The sequence below is a fragment of the Echinops telfairi genome, unplaced genomic scaffold (genome assembly GCF_000313985.2).
Source record: "Echinops telfairi isolate 266 unplaced genomic scaffold, ASM31398v2 ScPeMD7_2291;HRSCAF=2852, whole genome shotgun sequence".
NCBI classification, from domain to species: Eukaryota; Metazoa; Chordata; class Mammalia; order Afrosoricida; family Tenrecidae; genus Echinops; species Echinops telfairi.
In genome coordinates, this window is record NW_022106189.1 from 46,982,311 (window position 1) to 46,995,926 (window position 13,616).

Below are 13,616 nucleotides of genomic sequence, written 5' to 3' on the forward strand. Positions count from 1 at the left end.
ATGTTTCCTTCCTGTGTTTGTGGTGAAACATATAAGAAAGTATTTGCTGTTTCAACCATTTTATGATGAAAATCATTGTAAATAGATAACGGTGATGGTTGTGCAACAATGTATCAATCACTGATCCATGCACCTATGTTACCCATTTTTAGATTGATAAATTTTTTAAATCTAATGGTTGAGCCTTAAAACACTTGCCCAGGGGGGTGGACTATCTTCCCTATCGTAAATATTATCATCAATAAAATTGGAAACTGGCCCAGGCAGTGGAGTAACTGTAGGAACAAACTCCACCGCTGGGGTTTACCCAAACCCTTCCAAAGGAGGCTTCCTTCGAGAGCCTGCAGGATTAGAGGAATTACTCTGTCTTCCAAAACTAAGAATCCACAGGCCCCGCCGCTGTTTCCAAGGGAGGACAGAATCTGGCTAAACACAGAAAACGAAGTCAACCCTAGCCGTTCCTTCAAAATGAGGGTGGGAGGACATCAGTTTCTGAAGGACCAGTCCCTGGAAAAGGGCATCTGCTTAGATAAGTAAAGTGTCCGTGAGAAAGAGGAAGACCCCCGCCCCCCAGGAGATGCATTGACCCAGTGCCCACAATGGCTCAAACATAGTAACAAATGTTAGGATGGAGCAGGGCCAGGATGGGTTTATCGTGAGTGTGAAATGACTCCGAGGTACCAGCAGCAACCGTTATCAGTTCCTTGAGCCAAGCTTCCGCTATTTGCTGCCGTGTCCTCCAGGAGATGGAGCACGTCTACCCTGATCTGACTAGAACAGCAATGCCGCTATGGCTCCGTCATCTCATCTATGTGCACACACCATAAAAACAGGGCCTAACGGACTCTCCTGTCACTGCATGAAGGGGCCCTCGAGTCGGCTCCCCCTCACAGCGGGCCGTGCACAACAGAAGGAAGCCTCTGGCCGGCTGCCGGTCGGGCCTGCTCCGTCCTCAGTGCTGCAGCCCCTGTGTCTATCCCCCCTAAAGGCCTTCTCTTTGTAGTCGACTCCATACCCAGCGTGACGCTTTTCTTAAGAGCCTGGACCCCCTTGATCGCATGTCCAAAAGACACGCGGCAAAGTCTTGCCACCCTATCCTCGCTTTAAAGAAGCGTCCTGGCTGGACTCCTCCCAAGACAGTCTCCTCTGTTCTCCTGGCAGTCGGAGGTGCTTTCCAAACAAATGTTCTTAACCGCACCGCAACCCATAGGCCTCCCTTTGTCTCCGTTCTTCCAGACTCACTGCCCACCTTTCACCTGCACAGGAGGTGATGAAAGAAGAGACCGTGGCTTGGATCAGGTGCGCCTCGGGCTTCAAAGTGAACATCTTTCCTCTTCAGCATCTGAATCTTGGAGCATCAGTAAGTGCTTCTGGTCCTCTTGGTTTTCAGAGCGGAGGGTGGTGGCGTTTGTACAGAGCAGGCTTTTAACCTTGATGCCACCTTCTTCAGGTCGAGCACTTGCCCTGATGGTTTGCATAAGGATGGTGAAAGGAGATGGCACTGGCACACTGCTGTCCTGGTTCCAAATCCTGCACCGTCCCTGGTTCTGTTCTCATGACTGCCTTTTCTGTCTGTCTGCCCGTTCCACCTAAGCACAATTACATGTTCTGGAATTCCCATTCTTCTCAAGGTTATCCATAATTTTTATGATCCGCAGAGTTGAACGCTTTTGGATAATCAATAAGACAGGAGTGAGCATCTTCTCTGACATCCTCTGCTTCCAGGCAAGCAATGCTATCCTGGTGTCTCCTTCTCAGTCTGGACCTCCTGGTGCATTGCTGCAATCTTTCTTCAACGATCTCTAGCAACGTTGTACTTGCAAGGGATGTTAATGATATTGTTTGATAACTTCCACATTTTGCCAGGTCATATTCCTTCGGGGTGAGCACAAATGTGGATCTCTTCCCGTATGCTGGCCAGGTAGCTGTTTTTCAAACTTCTTGGCACAGACCGGTGAAAACTTCCAGCACCGCATCTTTTGGTTGGAACATTTCCAACGGCGTGCCGCAACTTCCTGGATCCGAGTTTTCTGTAATGCCTTCGCTGCCGCTAGGACTTCTGCCCTCAGCACCACTGGTTCTCAGCCATGTGTTACTCTTTAAAGTAGCTGAATGTTGACCAATCTCTCTGGTACAGTGACTATTATTTCCATCTTCTCTTGATGCTTCCTGCATCATTCAATACTTTGCCCATAGAATATTGCAACTCAGAGATTGAATTTTTTTTTCTTCAGCTCTTTCAGCTTGAGGTACGCTGTGTGTTCTTTCTTCTCGGTTTTTTCAGCTCCAGGTCTTTATTGTATTACTTTATAATAGCTTTATTATAATGCTTCATTCCTATAGTCACGTCTCTTGAGTTGCCTTTCAGGATGTTCTGGCCACTCTCTCACGTTATTGTTCCGTTCACTGTGGGCACTCTACATTCAAGAGCAAGCGTCAGAGTCTCTGACAACCACTTCGGTCATTTCTCCCCTCCCTCTATTTTTAATGACCTTTGGCTTTCTTCATGTATGAGGTTGTTGATGTCATCCTAAGACACTTCTGGTCTTTGGTCATGAGTGCTCAGTGTGTCGAACTTGATCTTGAGATGCTCTTCCCTAAACTCAGGTGGCATGTGCCCAAGGTTGTAGTTTACCTCTCATGGACTTGGTTCAATCCTCTTCAGCTGCAACCTGGGCGTGCATCTGAGCGATGGACAGCCTCTTCCCAGTCTGCCCCTGGCTTTGTTTGGGATGATGATACGCGTTTCTCCGTGGTCTCTTCCCACAGAAGTAGTCCGTTTGATTGCTGTGTAGCGTATCCTGCGAAGTCCATGGGCACAGATGCCATTTATGTTGGTGAAGAGCTGATACCAGGGCTCAAGTAGAAAGCAAGTGTTTTGAGAATGATGATGGCAACAAATGTACAAATGTGCTCGACACAATGGATGGGTGTATGGATTGGGATGAGAGTTGTAAGATTATTTTTTTAAAGAAATAAAATGCGTATTTGCAACGAAGAAGCCTTTGGTCTTGGGAAATTCTACCAGGCGTTCTCCGGCCTCAGCTCTGCTTCTGTCACCAAAGCCACAGTTTATAACGGCAGTTCTTTCCTGTGTCCAGCACTCAAATTCCAGTCACCAGTGATGATCAATGCATCGTGAGCACGTTTGGTCAAGTTCAGATAGAAAAGGTTGGCAGAATTTTTCAATTTCATCATCACCAGTTCAAATGCAAACCTGAATAATATTGATATCAATTGCTCTTTCTTGTAGGTGTAGAGAGCTATTATCCTATCATCGCCAGTGTCGTACTTTAATAGCTGCTTGGAGATATTCTTTTCACAGATGACTATGAGGGCATTCCTTTCGAATTTGGCATTCTTGGCACGGTAAACCATATGTGGAGTTTTTTTAACCACATGATTTTTGATTCAAAATGCCCCACACAACCATTTCAACTCTGTATAAACTCAATGGCAGTGAGTTAAGTCCTAGGAACATATAGATCTTTCTGTGCTAGTCCAGGTAGACTAAAGAAACAAATCCAGGGAGACACATATATCTGTATACAAAAGAGCTTTATATATAGGAGCAATTGAATATTGAGAAAACATCCCAGCCCGGTCCAGATCAAGTCCATAAACCTGATATTAGCCCATATGTTCGATACCAATTTATAAATTCCTCTTCAGACTCACAAAACACATGCAATGATGTTGAATGCAGGAAGGTCGCAAGCCTGTGGGTAGACAGTCTTGTGGATCCAGGGGTGGTGGGAGCATCTCAGCATTGGCGTGGGTTTCCATGTGGCTCCTCCAGCTCCAGGGCTCTGGTTCCATCAGCGTAGCTCCATGTGTCTTGTCAGCAGAAAGACAAGCAGGGAGGGTGTCTCACCTCCAGGGAGGAAGACAGGAGTTCCCAGAACCCTCAGGAGGCCACGCCCACACAGAGGTGTCACTGGCTTGACAGTGCCACCTGATTGACAGGCTAGACTCCACCCCTTTCTCAAGTTGATAGGTGATGTAACTGCCCCATTCTACATGTATTTTCATTTTTGACAACTTCCAGTGTTCCTAGATTCGTATTTCACACAGTCCATGTTCCAGTTTTTTGTGGATGTTCACACCTGTTTCTCCTCCTTTGGGTCCTGCCCCTATCAGCGGGTGAAGGTCCAAGCTTTGTTCCATTAACGCCATTAAGGTCGACTCAACTTTGAGGAGGCGGTCATATTTTGAGTGTCTACCGGGCTCATTGTCTGGCACTGCAGTAGTTACATCATCTGGTGTCAATTTGAGGATTCAGAGTGAAGGGGTGGAGTCAAGCCTGTCAATCAGACCACAGCCAATGAGGCCTCTGTGTGGGCATGAAAAGTACACATCATGAGCATCAACTTATTTCATAACAAAAGCACAGATTTCTGATGCAGACTCTCCAGTCGTTTGTCACACGAGGCTCCTTTGTAAGACTTCTGTGAGTGGGACCTCCCCGGCCCACCTGTAACAGCTCTATTGATCTGCCACAAGTCATGCAGCTGCTTCCTTTGCTCCATGCCTTTTTAACTAGCATCCTCTTTGGACTCCTGGGAGGCTGTGATGACCTCATGCGAATGGCCTCCTCATCTGGATGGTATGTCTGTGTCACCCCTGTGCTGTCTTTGTCCCTTTTAAGACTTCATAGATCTCCTCCTTAAATTATGTTTGAAATTGGGGTCACTTCTGTAGCCCCAAACAAAGGTGAGATTTATTTATTACACTGTACTACTAGCCTCAGAAAAGTGGGTGGGAAGCCTTGGAGCAGATTTGACTTTAACTGTTCCCTGGAGCATTACGGCTTCCGTTCTGAGCGCCGACCGATGTATGCAGTGGGAGTTGTAACTGCATTTTGAGTGTTCTCAGGGACTCAGCTACCTTGGAGGGCTCTCTGACCATTGACTGGCAAAGTGATGGAGCTGTGCCCTTGGGTTTGAGTTTGCTGCAACGCCCTTGGCCTGTCCAGGAAGGGGCAGGCCTATCCTCAGGAACTTGCCTGGGCTTGAAGTTGGTGGCAATTGGGGTGTTCATGCCAAGAGTTAGACCCCAACCACAGTCCTGGGAGGGCCCTGGACCCATCTTGGACCGTTCTACCCTGTAACTGTGTACGTATTCCAGCCACCACCCTCTCCTGTTCCTGGGGCTACCTGCGCCTGCGATGAATCCATCTGCCGCCAGTCATGATGCTGTGTCAGTTTCCTTTGCGTTCTGTGTCCTCTTGTGGCTGTCGCACTGGGTCGGATGGCCTCCCTTATCCAGATGGCCTGACCCGTTTAAGACTTATGGATGGGTCTCTATACATTACCATTCATTCAGTGTGGGAATCTCTCTTTCCTGGAGACCAGGAGGTCTGGTGGCTTTGTGGGTTACTCACTGAGCTGCCAACTGCAAGGTTACAAAACAAAAGCTCACTGGCACCCAGTCGATGCCAATTCATAGAGGCCCTGCAGGACAGGGTAGGCCTGCTCCTGTGGGTATCGGAGGCTGGCACTCTTCATGGGAGGAGAGAGCCTCGTCTTTCTCCCGCAGAGCGCGCTGGCTGGTGGTTCTGAACTGCTGGCCTTGCGTTAGGGCCCAACACGTGGCCACCGATCTGCTCCCATCATGGCGGTGAGTTAACTTAGGTCTGGGTTTGCCTAGAACAACAGTAATGAAGGGTCGCTAGATTAGGGATGAAGGGGGTTGTCCCCACTGCCTGCCTACGCCAAACGAAAATGACCCGGCCATGCTGCAATAAAGGGATTGGGAAGAAACCAAGCACATAATTAGACACCTATGGGAAAATCCCGACCTGGGCATGCGCTAACTCAGGCCGCCTAGGCCAGGTGGGAGAGCCACCTGGGAGCACAGACCCGGCACCAGAGACATGACCTCACAGAGGTGTGTGTTAACTCGGCCAATAAGGTTCGTCGATGCCTTCAACCACGCCTCCCCAGCCAGTGGGGACTGGGAGGGGATAAATACCGGACTGAGGGCAAGGCACCCCCTGGCTGGGGTGCACCCTTTCAGGTCGGAGGGTGAGCGACCTCCCTCTGGGGCCGCTCTCTTGTTTTTTCTTGCTCTGGCTTCAAACCCTCTTTTGGCTCTGGGCTCTTTCGCGATCCTCTGAAGCAGCCTTGCACATTTTCGAGGGACAGCCCACTGTCGTTAAGTTTCTGGAGTGGGCGATGATACCTCGGTGCTTTGCTTATTCGCACGATGAAAGAATTCACGATGAAGCCCGTTTTGTCATCCAAGTGGGTTTTATGAAGGACAGGACAAGTTTCAGGTTTTACAGTCTCTAAGTCATTCGCAACTGGGCACAAGCAACCCCGTGGAAAAGAGCACCCACGCGTGCAGAACTTGGGGGGGGGGCAGTGTCCCAGGGGCAGAGGGGTCGAGGAAGCAAGGGGCAAGAGACTACAGAGGCCAGAGAGTAAGGGGGCAAGAGGGCTGTGGGACTCCAGTAGGCCCGGAGCGGGTGCACGTGGGCCCCAAACAGGCCCTGAGGGGGCATGCCCTGGCGGCGCCTGTGCGCCCCCACCCGCCAACCTGCCACTGACCAGGAGCAGGGTAAAAGAGAGCGGTCTTCCCACAGCCAGGATATTCCCAGCCTCTGGCTGGGGAGGTGTGGTTGAGGGTATCGGTTGACCCCATTGGCTGGGTTGAGGCCACCTGGGTGATGTCATAACCTAGGGCCTAGTTTGGCCCGCCCAGGTGTACCTCCCACCTGGCTTGAGGGCTTGAGTTAAGCATATTCAGTTTGGGATCTTCATAAGTGTCTGATGGGAGCCTGATTTCTTTCCAACCTCCTCTATGGGAACTTTGCGCACACAGGAGGGACAACACCCCACCCCACCCCCATCCCTAAAGCTAGCTACCTAACACCGTCTGAGACTGTCGTACCTGACACTTCCCTTTCCCTCATAAAAGGTACTTGGATTACAAAAGTGCTTCTGCTGAGTGAATTCTTTCAGCATTGAGAAGCAAGGACTGAGGTAAACCAACCCAGAACCCTAACAGTAACATCTACAAATAGCAAGCATCCATGTATCCCATTATCCTTTAATTCCCTTTAATTATGAACTCTTAAAAGCACCCTTTGTGTTCATGGTCGTCATGGATGGAATCAACAATTACTCATTGCACACTTTTATGGCCCAGTCAGTGTGCTGTGTGCTGGGGATAAACTAGGTCCCACTGGGAACGCCTACTGTTGTGTGTCCTGATCCTGGGGAGGCACAGCAGCCCTACGCCAACAACCGCACGGAGGGACGCCCGCTTGTAAGTCATCGCTCCATCATAAGTCCGCGTTAAGATGGCATAGCAGAGACCGGATTTAGTTTGAGGAATCAGAGAAAGGTGCTCTGAGGAGGTGACATTTACAGAACAAAGGCTGGACGGGAGTTGGTCAGGAGAGCACTACGTGAGGTGAGAATGTTCTGGAAAGAGAGATCAGCCAGTTGTCTGCAGTCAGCTTACAGGCTAGGCATGAGAGTATGCCAGGCAAAGGCATCGACAACACAGGAAGGGGCTTATGTGCCTGGCGGTCAGGAACTTGGAATAGGGGTACCCTTTAAGGCAGGGAGTGGTCTGAGATTTTGAATCCAGAATTCCCAGACCGCCGGATGAGAGACTCCTGAATTTGGGGCAAGAGTCGCCTTTGAGGTTTTCTGAATTCAAGAACAACACAGTGATGAAGGGGTGTTTCAGGAGCCAGCCCAGGTTTCCGCGCGCAGAGCGGTATGTGTGGTGGGTCTATCATTTCCTGCCAACGTGAAGGTCTGGCAAAGTGTAGGGGTGGAGTCTAGCCTGTCAGCCAGGTCACAGCCTATGGAGCCTCCCTGTGGGCGTGGTCTTCCCATCAGGAGGGCCCTGAGAACCTCCCCTTCCCTCTCTCCCTCATCCTCCTGCTGGCTGCCCCTGGGTGCTGTCACAGCCACTGCCCTTGAATCCGCAGGACTCTGTCATCCTGCTTTCTGCATCGTTTACTTGTGGCTACGTGAGTCGGAAGAGGGACTTATGGAGTGGTATCAGACTTAGAACTTGATCTAGACTGGGCTGGGGTGTTTGCTTGATTTATAATGACTTCTTGGTATAAAACTCTTTCTCACACATATGTGAGTGTCACTGGATTTGTTTCTCTAGTCAAACCGGCCAAACACGGTATGCAAATTAATGGGATGCAGGAGGAGTCTATGTGGCACGTTTATTTCCAGTTAATATTGGATATTGTACTAGACCTTCAATTCTGAGCGCTAGGTTTGTGGGAGGTGGAGGGTTAGTGCGAGCTCCAGGTGCATGCTGGCGTCTCCATGTAGATTCAGCCTCTTGAATTCTCTCTGACCATTTCCTCCTGGCAAAGTGCAAAGCCTTGCCTGCATGCTGAGAGTGTTTCACTGCTATACCCAGCCCAGGGTGGGCAGCCTCGCCCTGAGGGACTTGCTTGGGTGTTCCTTTGATGGAATGCGGGTACCAGGAAACCAAAATCCTTACCCCGGGCCACTAAAGAACATCATGTTGTAGCTGCTGTTAGGGGCCTTGAAGTCAACGCCGACCATGGTGACCCTATGCACAACAGAAGGAAACACAACCTGGCCCTGCACCGTCCTCACAATCGTTCCTTTGTCAGAGCCACTGTGCTGCCACTGTGTCCGTCCATCTTGTCACGGGCCTTCCGCGTTTTCACTGCCCTGCACTCCGTCTCCAGGGACAGCTCTCTCCTGACAACAGGTCTAACATCGGTGAGATGACATGCCGCCGTCCTGGCCTCCAAGGAGCACTCTGGCCTGACTTCTGCTGAGGAGTCCTCGGGAATTTCAAAATCTCCTCAAGCACCACCGCTCAATGGCTTTGGAGCCTGAGGACACTTGTGAGGTGCGCACCGGGCCAGGCAGGAGGTTTGTTCCGTCCTGCAAAGCTGCTCTTAAAGACTTTAGGAAAATGAGTTGTTTCTAACATTCAAATGAAAGAAGATGTTAAGTAGTAATGATACCGATGAAGGTGGTCTGCGGTGACCTAGGTGGAAGGACAGGGCCTCCAAGGAGAAATGCCTAGGGCAGCAGGAATCGCTGAACAAGCTGGAGACAAGCCGCTGGCTCAGGGACTGAATTCATGCTGATTGTCAGGAGAGGAGTGACCGGAAGAACTGGGAAATCCACCCCGGTGGAGGGGAACCCAAGGAAAGGGGCTTTGAAGAGTTCATCACACACATGTCCTCCAACTGTTGAAGCATTTTTACAGCTCCTTGTATAGAAAGAAAGTGAGGGAGGTGCATTTGGAAACACTAGAGGAACGGAATCTTGGGGGCACAGGGTTACACCCTGGGCTGCTCTCCACAAGGTCAGCAGTTCAAAACTGCCAGCTGCCCTGAGGGAGATAGATGGGGCTTTCTACACCTGTCAAGTTAGAGCCTCAGAACCCACAGGGGTCACTCCGAGTCAGCATTGACTGGGCAGCAGTGAGCTTGGTTTCGTTTTAAAAACAGTTACAGTCTCGTAGCCTGTCCTATAGGGTCACTCCGAGTCTGGTTTGGTTTTGAGCGAGTGGAGGAAAGGGAGTGTTTGTTTTGGCATCATGAGGAGGCTCTACAACAATGAAATCTTTGTTCTTGAGTATTGATAAGGCCTAAGGAAATAGCATTGACCATAGACAAGGTTGGTCTCCAGTTCCTTTTCCAACGGTCACCTCAAAAGCCACCCGATGTAGCATTCCTGGGACTTGAGACAACCGTGTTACCTTCTGCCGTGCTGGTTCTGAGAACTGAGAGGAAAAACGACATGTTGAGCACCGCTTGGAAGAACTAAGTATGGTAATGGGCAGAGTGGGGGAATAGTCAAAGGTGCTCAGAGTTTAAACTAAGGTGGGGGGGCTCCCAGGGGACATCAACAGTTGTACCCCTTCTCTGGCCTCATAACAAGACAAAAGCTGTAACAATGGAAGTAAATAAGGAAGCCAGCAAAATCCGAGTCATGGGCCAGTTCCAGCTGTTACCACGCGCTAGTTTCTGAAACAACCCGACGGGCCATACGGTAGCTGGTCACTTTGCCGTATGGACTAGCTTGTGGAATCCTGCGGCTGTACCCTGACACCAAGCACCCCTGTGCGTGGGGACACTGCTGGAGCAGGACGCAGCCACAGCATTCCTAAACCCTGCCCTCTCCTGAGTTTCCGCTGGTCAGCTGCAGAGCCTCCGGCCCGGATCCTTTCTGGGAATAGCTTCAGGCACACTTCTTGAGCAATACTTGTTTACTTGTTCTCAAGCGCCGAGCTGGACACCGTGAGCGATAAGGCAGCTAGCCAGTAGTCGCCGGGACAACAAAGATTAGGGACTGTCTCCTCCAATCAGAACGCGGAGAAGTGGGCGAGGCCCAGCAGGCCTGGGGTGCCGGACTCCTTTCTTGGTAAGACTTGTCGTCCATGTTGAGTGTGGCAAAGCAGCCCTGCCGAGCTTTGTGCTGCGGCGGAGGGTTCATGCATCTCTCACAGAGGCGTAAACACACCCTGGGTGCATGACTTACAGCCCTGTCATGTCATTATCGCCTGACATCCTATTCACGTTTCAGCAGCTACATTATCTCCCCACCCAATACTCCACACCTTAGGGACATTTCCATATAATGAAGAAAAAGAAAGAAAAGGAATGGGGGAGGTTGATTTGGAATGCTAGTGCTGGCTTCCTAGAAATGGCTTTATAAGGGCTGATCTTCTCCAACCACTGAGAGTCCTACAGAAAGCACGGAATTCGGAACAATGAAAGAGGAATTCTGGCCATTCTACTGTAGAAGGACACTCTCAGGGAACAATACTAGACAGGCATGCGATTTGCTTAAACATGCTTATATTAACTAGCTGAAAATAATTCACAAGTGATATTAATCCACCACTCTGGATGCTGTCCAGTGAACTATTAAACCAACCCCAACCTCGGGGCACGGGAAATGTTCCACAAATACTCAAACATATTTTTTTCAAAAGCTAGGTGGAATTGTTCTTAAAATATACTTATTTACATGCAAATATCAATCCATAAAGCATTTCTATGATCTATTTACATCTCATTCTTTATACTTCGGAATTATGAAGTATTTATCATTCACGTGAATGGGACACATTGGAGTTATAGGTCAAGGAAAGGAAGACCTGTAATTGCATGGCAAACACAGACTCCAGTACTTCCACAGCACAAGAGGAACCCCATCTCCCTGCCCTTCCCAGCATGGACACCGCTCCTGAGGCCAATGCCTGGGGTGATAGCCAGTGGATGCCTCAGGGACAGGGGAAATATGAGAGTCTCCTTCTCTTCCCCTCCCCTCCATATGCCAGATATCGATTTTTCCCCCCTTCTCGCACTTGGAACACTTATCTAGCAGGAGAGGGGGAGCCCATTTCTTACAAAGTAGCAATTAAGCCAGGAAAGCACTCAGCAGTCAATATTTAATATCATAAAAATCTAGATGAAGCCTCTCATTCTCGCTCTTTTAAGACTTCAAAATCGACAGTTTTGTGTTTGGCAGCAGGTTGACACATAGGCACTTACTGTTTTTTGCTTTCTTTTCAATTTGAACAGAATACCAAGCCACCAAGCCACAGATCTCTTCCAACAAAAAAAGGGATCCTTGGTCGCACGATGGTACAACTGAGCCTAAAAAAGCTTTTCCTCTGGTATTTTGGAAACCGAATAGAACCTTTAGGTACACTACTAACTACACACTATTCAATTTTCAAGGAAAAGTTGACCAAAAAGGTCAAAAGGCAAAACAGATATATAAGGTGTCATATGCATGAATGGCAATGTACTTGTGTAAACAGTAGCAGAATAAAGAGCTACCACTAATAGCAATTTTCTGATGATGTGAAATATTTTTACAAGATTCTATGAATACTTAATTTCTTAGCAAAGAAACCCTAACGGCACTAAAGCTACTTTGAGACCAACGTTTCAGAGTAGCTCCCAGTTCCAAACTCACAATGGATGTGATTACAATCCACGTAGGTTGTCAAGCAGCACATCAGAAGCGCCTTTGCAAAATGGAAACTGGAAAGCCTGGACTGAGGAGAGGTCTGGATGTCCAACAGTCGCAACCGTCAAGTGCTTGATCATGCAGCCATGCTTGCCCGACTTTGAAATGAGCGAAAACAACACTAGTGACCCAATGTGACCTAGTGTTTTATGCTCCATAAATCAATGTGCTCCTCGCAATTCTGAAATCGTCCTTTTTACATATGAGGAGCCTGAGACTCAGAAAAACCACTACCCGTTCAAGGTTACTCAGCTAGTTGAGTGGTAGGAGGAGTGAAGGATTATGCACTGGACAAACTGGAAGAGCTTTCATGAAGACAGCAGAGACCACGCACGGACGGGGGTCAAGTAATACATCATGGCTGATTGGACAAAGTAAAAACCGCGACCCTCTCTCACCTCCCGGCACTTGTTGGAGTATCCTGTCACAGAGGACCTGTGTGTGATACCGTTGCCTTAAGACAAAAACAAGCATTCCCTTGAGAGTGTCTTCAAGGCTGAATTCTAGTAATAATTAAGAGTGACCTCGGTCTTTTCACAGTCCATACAACATATGATGGGAATCGCCACTGGAGTGTTTTAAAGTCAGGATGAGCCGCATGTAATTGAGAAAATCAACTAAAGGAAACAAATGAGACCTGAGAAACACCCACGAAGTCCTGACCCAATAGTGGGGCAGGAACGGCAAAGAAACCATTTATTTCCTTTCAATTTTTTCTTGCGAAAGTTTACCATTTAGATTCCCATCCAACAATCCACAAAACATTATGTTTCCTGAGACCGCCGGCGATTCCCACAACGGAACAGCATTTCCCCACTTCCTCCCGCCTCCCCGTCTCCACTGTTCTTTTCTCTCCCTTCTGACTTCTGGGGGAAATGCTGCCCCTCTTTACTTCCTAGCGTTGAAGACTCTGAGCGGTGGCGGTACTGTTCCTCCTCATCGGCCGGGTGGCGAGTTCGGTTCCAGGCTCGAAGGGTGACTGAGGGCAGCCGACAGTCTCTCGGGTGACTTCGGCTTTGAGTTTTGCTCTGTTTTTCGCCTGCTCAGTCCGTGCAGGACCTTCCACTGTGAACCCTTCCCGAGCTGCTGGCAGGGGGGCCAGGCGGGCACCGTCCGGATTCCCCGGGATGCTGCCTTCCCGTCGGAATGGCCTTGCTCAGCTGGGCTGCAAACCTCAGCGTGCTGACTAAACTCCAAAGCAGCTGGGCCGCTCGGGAGGCCACCTGGTTGGCGTGCTGCGCCGTGCAGGTGACACGGGGCAGGGGCGCTGAGGCAGCCGAACGGCTAGCAGAGGCATTTCGTGCGACAGGGTCCACCTGGCCGGTGGTCCCCAGGTGCAGACGTGAGCCGAGGCTAGCCGTGTGACCGCGGGTCACCCCGCCTGGGCTCGGCAGCCGGGAATCCCCAGCGGGCACAGCCGGGCTGTCTGTCCTCTCCTCGGGCAGGCCGGGCCCAGCAGTGGGCTCAGTGGCCATCTCGGGGTCAGCGGAGGGCGACGCCGCGCCTGAGGCCGCCTCTTCGCCCTGCTCGGCCTCGGGGGGCCTCGGCGAGGCCGCGAGCGAGGGCGGTCCAGCACGGCCCCCGGGACACGGCGGGGGCCGCAGG

The 13,616-nt window shown here is 50.0% G+C and overlaps 1 protein-coding gene across 1 annotated transcript in view; it reads left to right on the forward strand.

The window, feature by feature from the left end:
* The first annotated feature begins 13,157 nt into the window (after positions 1-13,157).
* Positions 13,158-13,616, forward strand: part of MAP1LC3B (microtubule associated protein 1 light chain 3 beta) — an 11,153-nt gene continuing 10,694 nt past the window's right edge. The window contains exons 1-3 of the mRNA XM_045293601.1: positions 13,158-13,259; positions 13,346-13,353; positions 13,457-13,583. Of these exons, the coding sequence (XP_045149536.1) occupies positions 13,158-13,259; positions 13,346-13,353; positions 13,457-13,583 (237 nt within the window). The remainder of the gene's footprint in view (positions 13,260-13,345; positions 13,354-13,456; positions 13,584-13,616) is intronic.